The sequence below is a fragment of the Pangasianodon hypophthalmus genome, chromosome 1 (genome assembly GCF_027358585.1).
Source record: "Pangasianodon hypophthalmus isolate fPanHyp1 chromosome 1, fPanHyp1.pri, whole genome shotgun sequence".
NCBI classification, from domain to species: domain Eukaryota; kingdom Metazoa; phylum Chordata; class Actinopteri; order Siluriformes; family Pangasiidae; genus Pangasianodon; species Pangasianodon hypophthalmus.
The window spans coordinates 13,557,950-13,578,640 of record NC_069710.1 but is presented as its reverse complement, the minus strand read 5'-3'; the positions used below and the strand labels follow the sequence as shown (position 1 = coordinate 13,578,640).

Genomic DNA, 20,691 nt, shown 5'->3' with positions numbered 1-20,691 from the left:
TAAAACGTTCTCACATAAGTCGTGAGGATGAATTCTGAATTCGTGGACACAATATATATATATTTTTCTACCCGCATGTCCTGTGTGGGGCTCCGTAGTGTGATGAAGCGGGAGTCACTGTTACCGCCTATAACACAACATCCTGAAGTGTTTTACTCCTCTTATACCACAGCAAGTTCTCAATGATTACAAAATTCATCAAAGAACTGTTACACCAGCTTAGATTATTTTTCTCCTGAAGATGTCAACAAACTTAGACTGACACTGAAGTCTCCTTCCCTAAATGTAAACTATACAGTACCTTACTGACAAGAGAAGGGGAAAAAAAACAACAAAAAAAAACAAACCACAGCTTACTATGGTATACTCGTTCCATGCAGCGTGTAGCAACGAGGTGTTACGCAGATCAGCCTGGAAACGCACTCTGTTCACTGTACAGTAGCGGGATCAAATTGTAAACAACCAAAACAAGTAGACATTAACATGACAAAATGCCACGATAATTAGCACGAATAGAGAACTCTTATGATGTCCGATTTTTATCTACAACAGCAAAATCACACAAAATAGATAAACAAATAAAAATCACAGTGTAAAGCCAGCATAAAGAAAACCGCAGTTTGTCATATTACAGAGAAAAACGCAAATTCCTGTGACAGAAAACTAAGTGACTGCGTGCTGACACTGGAGACTCCTTCCACAGGTGACCAGGCCACGACCAAGGCTGAATGAACGAATGCGGTAAACGACCGCATGCATGAAAGTAAAAACCTCCAGCTCCGTGTATTCATATCTGGTTACAGCCCTACAGTGTGTGTGTGTGTGTGTGTGTGTGTGTGGCAGAAAGCCTGTTCTTCCCACCAACTACACATTCACTTTATTTTAAACATAAACTTGGGGTAGAATGAACAAAATGGAGTCACATGACTAGCAACACATCATTTTAATAGCAAAAGAACAAACAAGTCTTCATATACATGAACATTAATAATTAATAATTGCTCTACAGACAGGTTGAGAAAAGCAGCCAGGTTGAGGAGTTAATTCACCAGGAATTCATCATGAGTGCAGTATTTACAGCAGGCGCACAGTTTTCCCTGTGACCGTTAAGAAGTCCTCATCCGTGAGAGCTCGGAGTGCCTCATCAAACATGTCCTTGGTGATGGCCTGGAGCAACATATGACAGATTAATGACTTTTAAAAAAAAATTACTGTTAAATGTTAATAAACTAACATTAATGACTCGTCTAACTGATGCACAGTAACTCGTGTTCATTCTGTTAGTGACAGGAAATGAAATCTTACAGCCTCGGACTGGGCACGCAGATCATCAAACAGCTGCTGGTACTTCATGGCTGGCGTCTTGCCTTTAGACTGGATGAGCTTCTTTAGAGCCTGAGCCACTTCCTCCTTGCGCTTTCGTGCCGTCGCACTCATACCTACACACAAACACACAAGACGGGTGTCACGGTTCGAAAGTTTCACGGAATGGTAACAAAAATCTACAAATATCAGAGCTTTCACTGTATTAATCAACCATTTAAACACAACAAAGCGGTAAAAATTCAAGAAAAATGTCAGGAAATCTTTGCACATCCTTCCATTCATAAACACCAAAAGGAAACAAAAAAGATAAAATCCCTTATTTGTTGTTTCTTAGAAATAGACTTTTGTGAACTACTTTTCCATAAAATCTCTTATATTGTCACCACGGTCACAGTGAGCATGTCTGCAGTCTTTTTTTTTTTTTTTTCCCCAACTAAATTGTACTACTGTAGTTGTCATTGCTGTTAATGTCCTTTGCTCCCAATGCTTTACTTTTTTTTCTTTTTCTGTTGCCTTTGTCATTGTTGTTACTGACTTTTTAATTTTTGTTTTAGGTTTTAATTGCTTACATTTAGCAAATATACAATTACCAATTATAAATGAATGCAAATAATGAAAAATAAGGGCGATCATCATTGCACTTTAACACCACATCACACCTGTAGTGAGGATGGAGATATCCACGAATCCTGTTCTGGGGTCAGTGGCTGACTGTTTCAGTGCCTCTCGGTGCAGTCTCTTCGCCTCCTCCACGTCGATGGTCTCCACCTTGTCAGAGAAGCGCACTTTAGCGTGAGCCTCCGCGAGTCGGATCAGCGACTCCAGCTGCCGGGGATAAGCGGACACCATCCCTCTGCCGCTGCCGATCTTCCTCATGTCCACGTAGGCCTGCGGTCACAGAATGAGCAACGCTCAAAATCTCACAACTGTGAAAAACCTCCACATGACAGAAACAAGTGAAACTTGTACACACAATACACACAATCGACGTTATTAATTTCAAATTAGAGTTTAAAAAAATAAATAAATTAGCAAGGGGATATGATCCTACTGCTGAGTGCAAAAGTTTGTATCCCCATGGTTGGCTGGTTCCTTTCATGTTTATCATTCTTACCTTCAAACTGTCCTTAATTCCTGTTTCTTTTTGTCTCTTTCCTCTCATACTTTTAATTCTTTCTTTCCCCCAGTCCCTCTCTTCTTCCCTTCCTACCCCATTATTTGTACTTCTTGCTGTCTTTTTCCATTTCTTTCAATTCTTTTTCTCCTTCTCAGATCTTTCTTCATCCCTTCTTTCCCAATTTCTTTCTTTGCCCCTTTCTTTCTCTGCCAATTTCTTTCTTCACCAGCCCCTTTCTTCCATTCTTTACCCTTTTTCCCCTTTCAAGTCTTTCGTTCTTCTTTTCCTATCTTCCTTTTCTTTATTGCTTCCATTCTTTTCCCCTTTCTTCACTACTTTGTTTTATTCTTTCTCCATTTCTTCCCCTTTCAATTCTTTCTTTTTCATTTTTTATTATTTTCCTTTTCTTCTTGTTTCTTTATGCCCCTTCCTTCCCTGATTTCTTTCTGTCTTTTTCACTTTTCTTTCTTCCTGCCACTCCTCCATTTCTTTCATATTCATTCTTTCTTCGAAACCTCCACCTAATCTGGGCTTAATGGTACACAAAGTAACTAAAAAGAGAAAAATCCTTCAACACCGATTTACATCAAAACCCATCACTCTGTATAATTTTTATATTTTATATATATTATATATATATAATTTTTTTTTTTTTGTAAAGTTGAAATGGATGTTCTAGAGCACCGAACCCTGAAACTCTTCACGACACACCCTTAATTCTAATCACAGATCACAAGTTTGTTGTGTATGTTTCGCCTCAGACCTCGATAAGTGCCTGGCTGGCTTCTTCGCTCAGTCGGGGGTTGATGTACGTGCGGGCATAAGCGATGTAGTCCTTCAGTACAGCCATGTCCAGGTACTCCTCCTCGATCTGCTCCTCGCTCTGGTAGTACAGAGAGACCAGGTGATGCGCCAGGCGTCTGTCATACACCTCGTCCTGAGGGTCCAGCATCAGGAAGATCAGATCAAACCTGAGAGACAGAGATAGAGACAGAGAGAGAACTGAAATGACGTGAACCCCAGTGTGAAGTCGGAAAGAAAAACACGGAGCCCGGGTTTTACCTGGACAGGAGCGTGTGAGGGAGCTGGATGTTCTCAATTGTCGTTTTCTTGGGGTTCCACTGAGACTCCACGGGATTGGCTGCTGCCAGGATTGAAGTCCGTGCATTGAGCTGACAAATGATCCCAGCCTAATATATGGACAGAAACACAAACCATTTCTATTTTTATTGCATCATATCACAGCGCTGCTGAATTCTGGATTCTGATTGGCTGTAGCAACATCACCGATGAGCTGATGAACACTGTTGGGTAAAATCCTAAAATCCCATGTTGTGACATGTTCGTCATACAGGAAGTGATCAATACGTATCCAAATTGAATTTAACATTTCTTCTTTTTACATATTTACCTGCTGCTCTTCATTTGTGTTATGATGTGTGTGTTTTGTGATCTAGATTTCATTATCACAGCACATCTTTACTAATCTGTACTAATTATGAGAGACTTGTATTAACACCAAACACATGACTGCCTTGCCTTGGCGATGGAGAGTGTCTGCTGCTCCATGACCTCGTGCAGCACTGAGCGCGTGCTGTCACTCATCTTGTCGAACTCGTCGATGCAGCACACGCCGTTGTCGCTGAGAACAAGCGCGCCGGTCTGCAGCACCAGCTGCCGCGTCTCCGGGTCCTTCATCACGTAGGCCGTGAGACCCACAGCGCTCGAGCCTTTACCTGACGTGTACTGACCACGAGGCACCAAGTTGTAGACGTACTGCAGCAGCTGAGATTTACTCGTACCCGGGTCGCCACACAGCAGGATGTTGACCTCAGCACGGAAGTTACCGCGTCCCGTCTGGCTGAAGTCTTTACGTGTGCCACCAAATAGCTGCAGCAGGATTCCCTGGAAATCAAACATGGAGGAGAAAATAGATAAGAGTCAAACATGCATTTAATTGAGTACCTGTAAGTAAAATATTTTACACTCTAGCTGTGTATATGATGTGTAAGTTAAATTCAAAACAAAGATATTAGTGAACACTTAGTATAGTAATAGTCATTTTTTTAATGTTAAGTAAGTAAGTAAACAAGTAAATAATTATATAATTAAATAAACCAATAACCAAGTAATTAACTAAATAAATAAAATAAGGAAAATACACAAGTATGCAAAAACAGAACATCAATATTGACAAGAGCCCATTTTTATATTCTATTTTCTTATTTTGATATTGTATTTCTTTATTTATGAAACTTACTTGATTACTCAAATGAACATTGGACCATTTTTGGATCATGCGTTGAGGTAAATTTAATAAGGTATGCAATTAAATATGAATAAACCAGTAAACAGTTTATTAACTAAAAAAGAAAGAAAACCAAAATCGATTAATATAATTGCTATATGATATATTGCTTGATTGAATGGATGAAGGACCATTGTTTTTGGATCAAAGGGTCAATTTTTAAAAAAATACATAACAATGACCATCATGCATCACCAATTCCGTGTGTTAAAAGCAACCTCAGGAGAATGACTCATCACCAGAGTGTCAGGGAAACATTCTCCAGCTGAAACATAAGCTCACCTTCTTGATGTCCTCGTGCTCGTAGATGCTGGGTGCGAGGGCTGAGGAGAGGCGCTCGTAGATATCTGGCTTGTTAGCGAGCTCTTTGAGCATGGTGACGCGCTCCTCTGTGAAAAGCTTCTGCCCGTTCTCTTCGTCCAGCCCGTGCAGACGCCGCTCGTCCGTCTTGCGGAAGTGGATGGCGTCGATGTGGGTCTTGTACACGGCCTTCACCTGGCTCTGTCTCGGGTTTACGCGCATGGGGGCGGCTCTGTAGATACCTTTTTTTGTGAAAAAACAAAATAAGAACTTCATTAATTGAATCAAGCCTGAATTGTGCAGGGAGGAGCTTAAACTCAGAACGCACCGGTGATGTTGACACGATCTCCAGGCTGTACTTTGTCCACCAGGTCGTTGTGGGCGTACACCACGGTGGTGTGGGGGGTCTGACCAGCGGGCATGTCCTCCGGCGACTCCTGCAGCTTGATCTGACCATTAAAGAGAGACAAAATACAACATTTCACACCAAACTGACTGACATTTTGGGGCAAGTCAGAGCACAGACACTCATGACAGTCACACCAAACACAAATTACACAAGTGTTGTTATAAAAAATTTTATAAATAAATAAACATAAAAAATAAAAATATAAAAAAGGCAAACCATACAGTCATTGACATTTATTGACATTTACAGATAAGTTTTCTAAAAATGACTAAAGGAGTCTCCAGTGCCAGTGCTCTGTAATGCTTGTTTTTCTTTTTCAACTTATTAGCTTCAAGACAAGGAAAAAATGAGCAAGATTAAAGAAACGACTGTTATAACTCAATGTAATGTTATGACAAGAAAAAAATCGTTTCACAGACATCCCAACATTAAATGTTGCCATAACAGGATAAAAACTATGAAGCATCATTCTTTATTAGTTTTAAAAAAATAAATAAATAAAAAATAAAAAACCTGCGTTACTCATGGTGTAAGGGGAATAAAACCTCTCCGGATGTGGTTTCATTAGAAAATAATCACCTTCAGGGTGGTAACAGGAACTCTGCTTCATCCCACCACCCTGTCATTGATTATTTTTCTATAACAGCACAACACAGAGAGGTTTATTCTCTATCGCACACAATGTGACTAAGGCTCGTAGTAAGATACGATAATTAATTGATTTAATGAGCCCATTACATTAACGACGAGGTAAACAGAAGGGATTAGTGATTAGTAATTAACCCACGTTAATAAGAAAAGGCTTGCATTTTAGCAAGTTTTTAAGCATGTTTTTCTCAACTTCCTTCTTTAAAAAAAAAAAAATAATACAAAAACAAAGCTAAAAATCTCACCATCTGTTTGTCGGAGAACATGGAGCGGTTATGCACCAGTGCCAAGCTGTGTGTGGTGTTGCAGTTCCGACACACCGCAGGCTCGGCGATGCGGCCGCGATCCACCTCTACACGTGTGCTGAAGGCACAAACCTGGCAGCGGAAAAACGCTTCCTGCATCTCCGGGATGAGCTGGGACGTGCGGATCACCATGCCGCTGATGGTGATGAGCTGATCGATGTCTGAGAGAGATTCAGCACGTTACCGAGACGAATCAAACAACCAGCATGACAAATTCACCCAGTAACCTGAGAGTCGGACTCACCCTCGGGGTTGAGGCTGCGCATGTTCCGGGTTTTCAGGGCGTTGTAAGGACGCACTTGGATTTGGTGCTCCAGGACAGAATCAGGGAAGCGATCGAAGAACAGCTCGTTGACTGCCATGTCGAACGTTGGAATTACTTCCTGTGGGCAAGGAGGAAAAAATAAACAAACAGCGGTCCTTTTGTTTCAAGTGCTCCTCAGTCACACGCGCCTTTAATTAAACTGATATTTTCCTGACAGAGGGCTTCTTTCTACTGACTAAAAGGGGTTGTTACGGCGTAGTCACGTTATCTTACCTGAGGATAGCAGATGAGCTGACGGTACAGATCAGCATCAAAAGCCTGAATATGGCCACAGTTCACGTTCAACACAGGCTCCCCAACAACACTGATCTACAACACACACACACACACAAACACACCCAGGTCTGTAAATTCTGCATACATGGAACAACATCTGTGTAAAGTTCTAGAGATCCTAAAACTAAACCCCACCTCATCCAGTTTCTGCATGTACAGAGGCTCGTTCAGATCCAGACTCGCATTCTCGTCCTCCCGTGATGTAGGATCGATAAATCTCTGCAGGAAACGCTGTGAGGAAACACACACACCTGGTTAACCCAAACGCTAAACATGGACTTTACTCACAATCAGAGCTTTGGATATTTAAAATAACATTTTCTAATAGTTTTTACTATTACCCACAGAAAATTAATCTCTTTTTTTTTTTTTAAATTGCAACCACCTGCGATATTCTCTAATCAACCTGGTTAGTTCTATTAGTCTCAAAAATATAAACGGATTAATCATTTAAACCACCAGGTCTCCAACCATTTTCAGATGGTGAACAAACACGGTAAACGTGTCATGTTGTGCGACGGTGTCTATCATTTCCACTATAATGAATGTCGCCTTTCTTTCTTTCCCAGATTTTCAAACGTTCTTCTGCTCTGCACGGGCCAGTGAAATCTACATCCGAGCCACACTTCCACCATTTCATGAGCTCTGTAGTGTGCTATAACAACTCTATAGGATGCCAAATGGTCATTTGGTGCTACCTGAAACTTCTCCTTGCACGTTCCCACGTTGACGTCAGTGCCCCAGATGACGAGTCTCTGGCCGGCGTTTTGCTCGCTGGCTACTGTCGCGTCCCCAGAGGGCTGGAAAAGTCAAACAAGCAAAGTCACACACACACAGTCATGCTCACACTGCGAGTATAAAACAAACCTCAGGAAATTGTCCCTCAGTGCACAAAGCTGATCATTAAATGGTGTGACTCTGAGCCCCTTTCTACGGAATCTCGCGCTGACTCACCGGCTCGGAGTTCAGGTCCACCTGTGGCGCCTTCCTGACAGATCCCAGGTCAGCTCTCTGGCGAGCCGGAGTCCCGCGACTGGGTGTGTCGTAAATCAGCGGAGAGCTCATGTCCGGTTCACTCTGCGGGACTGGTGTAAAAGAATGCATGTCACTAAACGGAAACGTTCGGCTGTTTTATCCATCTGCACTTCAAACTGCAGTTGTGGAAACATGCAAATGAGGAAATGGAGGTACCGGAGGGGCGGGCCATGGGGCTGGAGAAGAGAGAGGTGTCCTGAGGGACGGGGCTCTGCATGTCCGTGCCAGGGGAGGTGGGCATGGGCTGTAACTCTCCCGTGGACGACTCCTGGGATCCACGGACTCGTGGGGTCTGAGGACCATCGCTAGCAGCTATTTAAACACACACACACAGGGAAAATCATTACAACCTGCCATCACATGCTATGACAAATCATTACAATGTCAATACAATAAAAATTAACTATGCTTACAAAAACTTGCTTATTTTAGTATTTAACTATTAATACGAATAATTGTAATAAAACTAGACAAAGTGTCTCAGATGACAAAATGCTTTCATTTCCAATTTAACCCTGGAACTGCAGCTCCAATAAATCAGCACTTTGTTGCCCTGTAATTATAAGTGGAAGAGGAAAAGCCCCCCCCCCCCCCCCCCCCAAAAAAAAAACCCTGAAAACACTAAGAATGGTTTACAGTGTATATACAAGTGTTATAAAACTGTTATAACTCCCATCAGCATTGTGTACAGGCGTAATCCAGTAACTTACGAGTCGACGGGTTGCTGCTTCTGCCCCGCTTACGTGCACTGGACGACGGCGAAGACATCTTGACCACTCACTAGAAAATAAAACAGTTGTACGCTTTAATGTGAGATTGTGTTGATTAGTTTTCTATAACAGCAACTCAGAGGTCTGTACTAATGCACTCGTTCTATCCTCCACTACTGTTCCTAAAACTGTCGTTATTTAATGAAGGAAAATTTATCATATTTATGATATGGTGAAGACTTCTGTGAGGAGACGGTTATTTATTTAACATTTATGGAAAGCTTACGGGTAGGTCCTCAAGATAGTGACAAGCTGTCACTTAATTGTAATTTTAAAAAAAAAACAAAAAACAAAAAACATGATAGCTGTTACAAGGTGTTAACCTGTTTCGTGGACATTCCATAACATTAAACAACTATAAAAGGATAAAAAATACCCGTCATTCTGTAATAAATTCTACAAATTGTAACTGTCTGAATTGCTGTGGTAAAAGAGGAATAAAACACTTCAGGATGTGCTTTTACAGGAATATAATCAACAGTATCTAGTGTAAAATCACAGCACACCCCCAAGTGTTTTACTCCTATAAACATATGGAAATTACTACTAAAAATTATAACACCATACTGTATGTTTTATTCTTTACATTGATATTCGTCACCATACTATTATTCCATGTTAAAATTAATACTCTACTTTACCAAGTGATTATAAGATGTAACTATAAACAGATAAAAAGTACATGTCACCCTTGTACAACTAAAAAGAACTAATCGTCTGCAATTTGCTGTGCTATAAAAGGAATAAAACTCTTCTGGACGAGCTTTTAAGGTGTTAAAAAGAGGAATTTAGGGGGTGGAATATTAATTTATTTAGTTTTTAAGATTCTGAAGTTAGGAAAGCAGCCATCTTGGCTAATGCAATGATGGGTAAAACGCGCGTGACAGCAAAGATATACTATAATAACAATAAAAACAGAATCAGTGAAGCAGTTTAAATCAAACATCGAGGTTTGGAAACAACAGCTCGGAGCTTAATGTCAGATTTTACTCATTTTTTTAACTCCTAAGTTCTTCATTAACAGTTAAAAAGCCTCGACGCCATTTTCTATTATTTCTTAATAAATCTCATAAACTATTTACATAACATATAAATACAAAAGACGTGACTCAAAATGTGTCCAAAAAGTAAGTTTACCACAACTAATCTTCTCTATTCTCTATATTTTTTATATATTATTATGTTTTAATAAAAGCTTCGCTTGACAACTTACCGTCTCGGAGGCTTCTTCCCAAATACACACCGTGTGGCGCGAAATCGCTCGGTGACGTAGTTTTCGCGCGGAAACACGGGCCAATCAGAAGCCTAGGCAGCGCTACTTCACTCTACTTCGACAGGGGAAACGTCCACCTTGTGTGTGTGGTTTTTTTTTTCCTTATAAAATATATAAATATAAAATTTTAATTTCAGTTAGTTCGTTGAAAACAATCTTACGGCGTTTATAATCCAAGTGTTGATTTTTAAGCAGTCCGTATAACAATAGTCCCCCCCCCCCGACAAATGGTTTCTTCCGAGATGTTCGCGGGAAAAGGCCACGACAGAGATCAAGTCACGTGACCAGACAGCTCACAAAGAAGGTAGAGCATTCTATTGAATGGAAATGCATTGAGTTATAAAATCCTACTGACATTTTACATATTTTTTGTCGTTTTCCACGCAATTAGGTAAAATTGTGGTAATGTTTTAAAAAAGTCCTAAAAAAAATCCCAAATGTTGTATCACTCACTGCCAGACCAGTATCACGTGACTCAAATATGACAATGGACACAACACTGAGTTAAAACGTAAAATATTTTCCTTTTATAAATAGAAATATAAGCTTTTAATCCATATGTTCGTGTATTTTTTACACACTCCATTTTGTTGCTGCCACCTCCTGGTGTGGCTGTATGGATCAAACCACATACAAGAGCCATAACCAAAGAAAGTTCCAGGGTTTTTTTTTCTATTATTTGAGAATATATCCTGAATAATATCTTCTGGGACAAAGTTGGGAGTTCTTCTATTTGAACTGGAGAATACGGAGACATGAACACTGATAAAGTTAGTGTGTTATAAAACAGCATTTCTGTGATTCAGGCAGGCCTAGTTTGCACAGGTTCTCTCCTGGACATAATCTTACAGGACATAATCCATCTCCTGCCGTTGTAGCTCATCCATCTAAAGTTTCAGCATGTGTGTTCCGAGATGCTTTTCTGCTCACCACAGTTGTAAAGAGTGTTTGAGTTACTGTAGCCTTCCTGTCAGCTCAAACCAGTCTTGCTGTTCTCCACTGACAGCTCTCATCAACAAGGAGTTTCTGCATTTCTGCTCACCAGAACTGCAGATATTATATATATATATGTATAGATAGTTTTGTTTTCTGCACCATTTGGTTTCAATTCTAGAAACTGTCATGCATGAAAATTCCAGCTTATCAGCGCTTTCCACCAACACCCTGATAGGCTGACTGAAAAATCACACATTCAAATTAAACATGACTTCAAAAACAGTTAACAAAGAACAGAAAGAGCAGTTTGTGTTCCACAATATTTATTATCCTGAATACAGCCCCTGTGTCACAAATTCAACAGAACCAGAATACATATCTTTAAAAAAAAAAAAAAAAAAAAAAAAAAAGAAAGAAAGAAAAGAGAGCGAGAAAGAGAGAGACAAAAAGGGACCAAAATGTTTGAGATGTATTAAAGAGATTGGTGTTAACACACTGTTGTGTATCTTTGTGATTGATTTCAGAAAAAAAAACAAAGACCTTTAAGCTTTCATAGCTTATTAACAAGTAATGACTACGTTAGCTATTTGTTATTACAGTGTACTGCTTCCAGATTACTCAAAATTAGGCTCACGAGCAGATAAGTGATTACAGTTGAAGGTTTAGCCAGGACTTACGGAAGTGGTGTTGGGGTTAGAAGGAAGAAGAAGAAGAAGAAAAAAAGGGAACAATGGTTAATTAAATTTAATAAAACCGCTTGAAGAAGCACATCAGGGCGTGATGGTGTGCTGTGGAAAATCCTCAAGAACGTTCATTGCGTCACTTCATACAGTAATTCAGTACGTTTAATCCGCAATGACCTAGGTGTATACGTACAGTGAAGAGAGAGTGAGAGAAAGACAGAGAGAGAGACAGACACTGTCGATATGGGCTTCATGATGTCGAATGCTTTAATGTACCTGACATTTTCTAGAGGAGTTAAATGAACGGTTTGATTTAAAACAGAAGAATAGCGCACTGAAACAAACGGCTACTGTCATACAAGTTTTAAAAAATAATAATTAAAAAAAAAAAAAAAAAAAAAAAAAAGAACCAGCCACTCCCTTCAGTTTGTGATACTACTACTAGACTACAGGCACACTTTAGTATAATCGTCACGAAGGCGTCTATCATTCAGATAATTTATTACGCTGATGGTTTTTTTTTTCCCCTCCCGACTAATCATGCTGTCATATCATATAGGCATCTTTATAGTCAAGTTATTTTTACCACCAGTTTACTTTAACTTAAAAACTTCCATCTTGCCTTTTTTTTTTTTTTTTTGTGGCTATGTGGGGGAAAAAAAAATACCGAAACAATAAAGCTCGACATAACATTACTGGAGGAGAAAAATTTGTGCACTCAATTGTAAAAGAATTTCACACGGCCACTCATGTTTTCTCTTCGTTCCTTTTTCTCTGAGAAGCTAAACTATTTTGAAACATCCAATCGTGCCCTTGCAATGATGTCTGTTCATGTGCAGACTGAACAAATTTACAGGGTATTTTTTTCCTTTCTCTATCTCCGATGACATGAGACTAATAGAGTAAGGTTGGGTTTTTTTTTTTGTTGTTTTTTTGTTTTTAAGACAGATGGTCAAAAACAATCATTTACAATTAATTGCTGTACGTCTGTCCTTCAGGCGGTTGAGGAAGCTTCATATTCTCTTTGGACATCATTAGACGCCGTAGCTCTTGAAGAACGACTTTAATGCTATATGAATTTTGCCATTTTGCTAGAATTGGTATGCTACGTGCATCCACCTGGAACAAGAAAAAAAAAAAAAACAGAAGAAATAAAAAATAAATTACAAAACAGAGATAATTGCACAGAAGAGTTCAGCAACAACAATCTTTGCTCAATCTCTAAGGCAGACCTGCCAACCCTGAAAATGACTAATATGTACGGTACACTTTCAATATAGTACTTGTCTAAGGTAGAAACTCGAGTGAGTATATATTCAGGGTTTTACGGTAATCTCCAGGTGCTTGGGGAATGATGTTAAGATGCTAGAAAAGTTTATAAGGACAAATTCTTAATAATTAATTAATTAATAATAAAGTGTGCATTTCAAGTGTCTACATTGTAACTAAAACAAACACGCGGCAACTTTTCTCCACCTAAACCCAAGTTCCTGGGGATTACCGTAAAACCCTGTATATACACTAATATGGCCAGAAGTATGTGGACGTTCCTCCTAATGATTGTGTTCAGGTGTTTCAGCTACATCCATCGCTAACAGGTGTGGAAAATCAAACACATAGCCATGCAGTCTCCATAGACTAACACTGGCAGTAGAGTTTAGTGACTAAACATGGCACAGTTTATGCCTCAAGTCAGGTAAGCTAGATCTGCCCCGATCAACTGTAAGTGCTTTTATTGTGAAATGGAAGCATCTAGGAGCAACAACAGCTCAGCCACCAAGGGGTAGGCCACGCAAACTCACAGAGCGAGGACGCTGAAGTGCGTAGCAAGTAAAGTTCGTCTATTCTCTGTTGCCTCAGGAGATTCATGAAATTGGTTTCATGCAAGATCAATATGTGCAATGCCAAGCGTGGGTTGGTGTAATGTGGTGTAAAGCGCCGCCACTGGATTCTGGAGCAGTGGAACCGTGTTCTCTGGAGTGATGAATCACAGTTCACTATCTGGCAGCCTGATGGATGAATCTGGGTTTGGTGGACGCCAGGAGAACGCTACCTCCTTAAACGCATAGCGCCAACAGTACAGTTTGGTGGAGGAGGGATAATGGTTCGGGGCTGGTTTTCAGAGTCTGGGCTCGGCTCCTTACTTCTAGTCAGGGATAATGTCTTAGACCCCAGTGAACACCTTTGGGATGAATTGGAACGTCGATTGTGAGCCTTCTCGTCCAACATCAGTGCCAGACCTCACTAATGCTCTTTTGACTGAATGGGCACAAATCCCACAGACGCACTCGAAAATCTTGTAGAAAGCCTTCCAAGAAGAGTGGAGGCTGTTACAGCAGGAAGGGGGGGGGGGGGGGGGGGGGGGGGGCCAGCTCTACATCAATGCACGTGGTTTTGGAATGGGATGCTCATATAGGTGTGATGGTCAGGTGTCCACATACTTTTGGCCATATAGTATATGTGTACCACAGGATCAACTGCACTATCATTACCATGAAATTAACATTACTATTAAAATGTTTTGTGTCCAGTTTTAAATTTCATTATAACCAGTGCTATAACGTCACTATTATGATACGTTACGATACAGTTTTCTGAAATACTGAAAAAAATCTTCAGTAAACACATTTTAAAGGTTTATTTTTCAACACAAAATTATTGAATTGCTGGCAGGTTATGAAACCTATATTATGACCATACATATCAGGTATCTTAGAAATGTCTTGAAATATCACATTATATGTTTGTCATACTGCTCATGGGCGGAAAGGGGCGGGGCTTCCATGGTGTGAGCTCATATCAAAGAGTTCAAAACACCGCAGCTGTCAATCATTCCAGATTCATATGCCAATTTGTCAAGCAAGGATTTATGATAACCTAATGACTACTTACCATCCCATTGGAATTATTTATTCCATTCATGCTAATTTTTGTTACAAATCTAACAGTCGGTGGTGCTTCAGGATACTTAGGGCCGCACTCCACTTTCAGGCTGTATATCCTGTTTTCGTAATTAGTCTGAAAAACAAGAAACGTTCTGATTAACTGTAAAATAGTAAAATATAAAATATATGTAGAAAAAAGCATTAAATAAACATGTTGAATCTCAATGTATTTGAATTACATAAGAATTCTAAGCAGCCATGAAGGGCCAAGACATTTTTTTCAGTATTTGATCGTTTTTAATCTTCTCCACGCCTGTCATTTTCATCATTTCACCACCACACAGGAATGTGCCTGGTGACTGTTACCATGGTAACTATCCCCAGTGATGGTTTAAAAAAAAAAAAAATAAATAAAAAAATAAATAAATAAATAAAAAAGTTTACTGCTGTTTTATCAGAAGAAAAAAAGAAAAGAAATAATTAATTTATTGAGGTATTCCATGCAAATGATACTAAGACACTAGCATTCACACTTTTAAACATGTTGGGGGATTAGTGCCATATTTACTACATCTAAAATAGCTGAAATTGTTCTAGAAAAAGAAAAAAACATGGCCTAAAGTGTAATATATATATATATAAAACCATTCTAATTTTCTTCTGTTTTAAAAATGTGTGTTTTTGTGAGTTTTTTTTTTTTTTTTTTTTTTTTTACTGCTACCTTTGCTTTTATTATTGTTATTATTATTGTTGCTGGTTGGAGAAACATTTTGTGGGAAAAAAAAAAACGTTAAAGCAAAGTGGGGGGAAAAAAAAGGGCTTTCACTCCGGGAAAAGTCTGCGTCAAACTCGAATAAGATGAATCCGTTACCGGTGCAATGCCAAACACTACTAATTAAACACACTGATAAGGTTGTTAATAAAGAAATTTCCAGCAATGTCACTTCACTTAGAGGAATGTATTTTTAAAAAAAGATGGCAGAACCTGCACCAGTGGAAAGCAGTGCAAGTCTTATAGAAAAAAAAGAAAAGAGTGTACAGTGACCTACAGTTAAAGTATGCCAGAAACCAGCAAGACTAAACATGAACCTGAACTCATGACAGCCAGCGATGCCAACACGGTTAACAGGAAATTCACGGCAGGCAGTGAGACAAAACAGAATTTTACCACAAAAATAAACAAACAAACAAACACTAATCAATGTCAACATACAAGACAGCAAAGAAACGGTGAGGCAAAAGTCCAGTGTAGCACTACTTAATGATCAGCAGCTGCTCCATGTTTCTTTAACCAAAGACACCAGTCCCGCCCACTTGTTTTCTACTGGCTCACACAAACGAGGTTTGTGAATTCACCAATTAAATTTCATCCACAAAACGTCTAAGCAAAGCGAACACTACCAGACGAAAAATGCACCTCATGTGTCCTTTCCCCTTCAGTGAATTGGCTTTTCTGCTAATTTTATTCACGAAAAAAACACTTTTCAGGTGTTGAAGATCGTAAGTGTTGGCACCCCAGTTTATCTTGGATGGGGGGGAAAAAAAAATAAATAAATACCTGTTTAACCTGAAATAATCATTCTGCACATCACACTGTGTCATTAACTGCTACACTTCTTCGCTTATGTTTTTCGCTTTGACAACCTAATTTATGATTATTATACAATATTCTTAGTTAAATAAAGGTGTCAGTCTAATGTTCTCTCTCTCTCTCTCTCACTCACTCACTCCGATTTGTATTAATGTGAAAACTGTAAGGAATTCATTACGCCCTCCGTAACATTACTTGAAGCCAGCGGCTTTTTCTTTAATGCTGATTTCTAAATAAAGAAGTGTTAAAAACGCTCAGATGTGCTCAGAATACGAGTGACACGTGTACAGGTTTGGCTCCTGCTGCACCACGTTAAAATGAGCTTTGAGTTAATCGTTTGGTCCTGCTCTCTGAAATGAACCGCGTGCACACTCACCACCGTTTTTAACTACTGTGGGCAACAAAATGTCTGGGAGACTCTGAATGCATGACAGCCTTTCTAAAGCTTTCAAAGTCTAAGAATTTGCAAAACAATCTAAAAACTAAACTTAACTAAAATCAACAATGCACAACGGTGAAGAAATCTTTCCCTCACAGAATGACTCTAACGAGCTAATATAAGCATGTACCATATTAATTTATGTATAATTTAAATATGTGAAGAGTCTAAAGGCATACTCGTGCAGGTCCGATGATCATTCCCGTCCACCGTGTTAAGGTCATGTCCTCGTCGTCCTCCAGGCCCCAGCTCACCGTGCCATCGCCGACCCCCTTCTGGCCTTCTTCCAGCTCCTCCAACAAACGAAAATTGCGTGGAACTTTAACTCCTGTACACACACACAAAAAAACAAACAAACAAAAAACAGGGTATAAACTAGTCATTAATAACATAACAGTTATTGGTAGAACAGCTAAGCAAGTGTCATGTTGTTACAGGAAAATAATCAAGTGGTGCGATTAAACAGTCACCGTTAGCAACCGGAAGCTGATTATTCTCCTACAGCAGCAAGTGTTTTATTTCCCTTAGACCAATACACGCGCTATTACTATAGAAACAATGACATCAATTTACCAGCACTTTAATAATAAATAAACTTCTGAACTGTAGCTGCAATTCTGTCAGAAAACAAATTCTGACCAATCAGGATGGAGAATTCAGCAGTGCTCCGTTGGTTTTTACAGCTAATACATGGGGCTAAATTGTGCAGGGGGGCGGGGCTTCTTCATATTTTCTTTATGTGAGCAAATGAACTTAAATTTGCTGGACATGTGAGTCATGAGATTCTGTAATGACAATAATAATAATAATAATGATGATAATGATGTAATACTTTATACTGAAATGCCTTAATTTCGAAACCGTAAGACGTATTCCAGTTTAAAGTTTTACTTTATTACGCGGAAATGAGTTATTTTATTTTAACGCCAGACTCGAGTGCGGAGAAGCAACACGGTTCAAATCCAAATGCAAACCGTCAGACCAGTTGCTTTTCAGAAATTGTTCTTCAAGAGGTGAAAAAAAAACCCCAATACTTCACAAACACATAAAACTTTTTTTTCTTTTTTTTTTTTTTTTAAATCACGCACTTTGTTTTCATCACGTCAGGATCTCAATGCTGAGAACTCCATACAAAAAAAAAAAAAAAAAAAAAAAAAAAAAAAAAAGAACTGTACAGTTTCCCTAGTTAACATCCTGGTAAGACAATAATCAGTAATCTTAAAAAATAAATAAATAAATAAAAATAAAATAAAAATGAAAAGTATAAGAAAAGCTTTAAGAAGCCATTTCTCAAAGTGGGTCTGTAATACTTTTTAAAGCTAGTTTCACTGATGGAAATCATAACGCAAATATAAAACCTCAAAAACACGTCGCCTGTAAATATCATCAACTTGGACCTAATGTGAAAGTTCCTAAAAAAAAAAAAAAAAAAAAAAAAGATCTCTAAAATTGACAAAATATTATTATACATGTTTAAATGATGTTCTATTGACTTTATTACTATAGCTATTATTAAACAGTTTCTTTCTTTTATTAAGTAACTTGCACTATTTTTTTTTACTACTTTCTGTCTTAATTTCTTTCTTTCTTTTTTTTAACTTTCAGAGCTGGATTTTGCTATATAAATAAAGTGTATTATTATTGTTATTATTTTTGGACTATCTTTCGTTTTTCTTTCTTTTTTTTTTAATTCACACTGTAAAACACTAAAAATAAATTTCAAAAAACTGTAAAATAATTTCAGTGGCTTTGAAGTAGAAAATTCCTTTAAATCCTATATAAACAAAGTTTATTAGAAGTAGTGTGTTTTACTATTATTATATAACTACACTTGTTTCTGATTCAAAATAAATTGTTAAATGAATTAAGTCTATGTGAGGAATTTAAAGCAGAAGCTAATTTTTAAATACTTTATTTTATATTTAATTTTAGTTTTATTTCCTGACTTCTGTATTTTGACTTCAAACTGAAAAGCACTCTGAGCTGCTTTTAATCTAAGAAATCTGTTATTATGATTATCAACCCATTTTACTATTTCAATTATTTCACCTTTTATTAATGTTTAACTTTATAAGGATGAAAAGTGTTCTCTCTCTCTCTCTCTCTCTCTCTATATATATATACACACACACACACACACACATATAGCCTTTATAAGCTAAAAAAAAGTTTTCATTATTATTATTTTATTAGGATGTTTATTAATAGTTTTAGCAGATTTATTTTTTGACTCTTTTTTTTTTTTTACTTCACACATTGAGCTGCTGGTTTTTATTATTATTATTATTATTATTTTTAAAAAATAATATGATATTTTTTACAATACGAAAATACAGAGTCCATTGCGTGGGGTGTGAAGTGAGATGCACGTTCATTTTTATCATGTTTTAATTTATTTTTAAAAAATTGCAAATGATGCAAATGAGCGAAGCACTGAAGCAGCCTATGGGGAAAAGCCTCTAAATGTGTGACAATATAAAGGAGTTTATTAGATAATACCTTTAAGTATGATGTAGAAATTTAGTTCAATGTCTAAAATGGGCATTTAGGTCATTTTTTTTTTACATATTTAAAATGTATATAAAATATGTTAAATATGTACATTAGATGCTAATCACTTCCTTAAATCCCTCGCTCTCTACAATTACAGTGAAAACTCAAAAAAGAGAAAAATGGAGGAAACTAAGGAGAAGATTAAGAAAGCAGGGCGGTTTTCCTGCGTTTTAAAGATTATATTTAATTGTATTTTTAACTTAACAGCGAGGACAGGATTATTCGACGCTGTAGACAGCACGGCTAAAGCAAAGCTCAGGCTAACAAGCTGGACTAGCAGCATGAAGCATGTATGAGTATCATAAACAGCTAACCTTTAATAAATGTGTCTATTTAAATGATTATAAAAAAGATAGATAAATATGTGACAGCCGCATACAGCTAACACCAGCCATGTCAGCTAGTTTAGCTTAGCTACCTAGCACTTGCTAGCATGCTAGCTCCAGCTCTGTTCCACCCGCCCTGTATTTTTTGCTAATCCGTTTGCTAGGCACTTTAACCGTGTCTCCACGTCTCTGAATCGATTACTAAACGCCCCACACAGGAGAAATTGATTATTGTATTTATTTTTAAATCGAGATAAATATTTATTTTTTTACATCGACTGGAGTGACTGAGCTAAAATTAGCGCACGCGCCCAAGCAACACTCACACTACATAAACACAACGCCAAACCCCCGCGCTCGCGCGCCGATCCAACAGGATGCATCGGGATTTTGTCATTTTTTTTTTATTTCTGTATATAATTAAAAACACAAGCTTTCCTCTCTTTTCGACTGGGATCCTTTCGGAAAAGTAAATCGCAACATTTATTCGCGGTTTGCACACATCGGGGAGGAGACAAACCTGAGGAGGCCGCCATCTTCTTCAGCCAAATCCAGAAGCGCACGGCGGCGTGACGTCAGGTCACGTGTCTGCCACGTCACCGCCACTGCATTAAACACAGCGGGGCGCGTGAGTGAAAAAAAAATCACTGATTTATTTATTCCTGTTAGTCTCATTTATTTATTTATTTATCTATCTATCTATCTATCTATCGGCATTACTGCTAATAAATGATCTTGATTTATAATCCACAAGCTGTCGAAAATCATTTGGGATAATAAGTACAGTGATATTTTGGCATAAAAATAAACAAGTAAAATATTAATAATAATAATAATAATAATAATAATAATAATAGAATTGAAAGTACTAAATAATTTATTATAACTGACAAATGTGTATATTTATAATCCAAAAACTGCCAAAACTCCCTTGTATATATTATATTAATACATTTTATGAGTATTCTTTTTTTGTGTACAATTATATTTTGTATTTAAGAAAACAAACATTTAAGAAACAAAATTAAGTAGTAAAACAAGCAGGCAATAAATAAAGGAAATAATAATAATAAGAAGAAGAAGAAGCAGAAGAAGAATGTATATTTATTAAAGGACCCTTTTTTGGATTTTTTTTTTTAACTGGAAATGTTTATATATGAAGACTTGATTGTATTTTTTTGTTAGG

The 20,691-nt window shown here is 37.9% G+C and overlaps 2 protein-coding genes across 2 annotated transcripts; both read right to left on the bottom strand.

Annotated features, from left to right (window-relative positions):
• Positions 1 to 926: 926 nt before the first annotated feature.
• mcm4 (minichromosome maintenance complex component 4) lies at positions 927 to 10,103 on the bottom strand. Its single transcript, XM_026926154.3, has 17 exons — positions 10,033 to 10,103; positions 8,760 to 8,829; positions 8,206 to 8,361; positions 7,969 to 8,099; positions 7,713 to 7,814; positions 7,150 to 7,245; positions 6,952 to 7,047; positions 6,658 to 6,796; positions 6,354 to 6,574; positions 5,380 to 5,500; positions 5,034 to 5,293; positions 3,983 to 4,348; positions 3,506 to 3,633; positions 3,207 to 3,414; positions 1,986 to 2,214; positions 1,306 to 1,439; positions 927 to 1,167 (listed from the first exon to the last, which is right to left on the bottom strand). Exons 2-17 carry the CDS (start codon positions 8,815 to 8,817, stop codon positions 1,075 to 1,077), a joined length of 2,538 nt encoding a protein of 845 aa, XP_026781955.1. The 5' UTR covers positions 8,818 to 8,829; positions 10,033 to 10,103; the 3' UTR covers positions 927 to 1,074.
• Positions 10,104 to 12,169: 2,066 nt separating this feature from the next.
• ube2v2 (ubiquitin-conjugating enzyme E2 variant 2) lies at positions 12,170 to 20,145 on the bottom strand. The gene is made up of 4 exons (XM_026926192.3): positions 20,026 to 20,145; positions 16,806 to 16,954; positions 14,604 to 14,729; positions 12,170 to 12,830 (listed from the first exon to the last, which is right to left on the bottom strand). Exons 1-4 carry the CDS (start codon positions 20,039 to 20,041, stop codon positions 12,684 to 12,686), a joined length of 438 nt encoding a protein of 145 aa, XP_026781993.1. The 5' UTR covers positions 20,042 to 20,145; the 3' UTR covers positions 12,170 to 12,683.
• Between the last annotated feature and the right edge of the window lie 546 nt (positions 20,146 to 20,691).

What these genes read in the sequence shown, in the direction of transcription:
- mcm4 (XM_026926154.3), bottom strand. Translation starts at nt 8,817, where the DNA reads ATGTCTTCGCCGTCGTCCAGTGCACGTAAGCGGGGCAGAAGCAGCAAC. An exon ending in AAGCAGCAACCCGTCGACTC is followed by an intron (nt 8,362 to 8,759) that starts GTAAGTTACTGG and finishes GTGTTTAAATAG; the next exon opens with CTGCTAGCGATGGTCCTCAG. An exon ending in AGACACTCTCCATCGCCAAG is followed by an intron (nt 3,634 to 3,982) that starts GCAAGGCAGTCA and finishes TCCATATATTAG; the next exon opens with GCTGGGATCATTTGTCAGCT.
- ube2v2 (XM_026926192.3), bottom strand. An exon ending in TGATCATCGGACCTGCACGA is followed by an intron (nt 14,730 to 16,805) that starts GTATGCCTTTAG and finishes CTTGTTTTTCAG; the next exon opens with ACTAATTACGAAAACAGGAT. An exon ending in TAAATAATTCCAATGGGATG is followed by an intron (nt 12,831 to 14,603) that starts GTAAGTAGTCAT and finishes TTCTTGTTCCAG; the next exon opens with GTGGATGCACGTAGCATACC.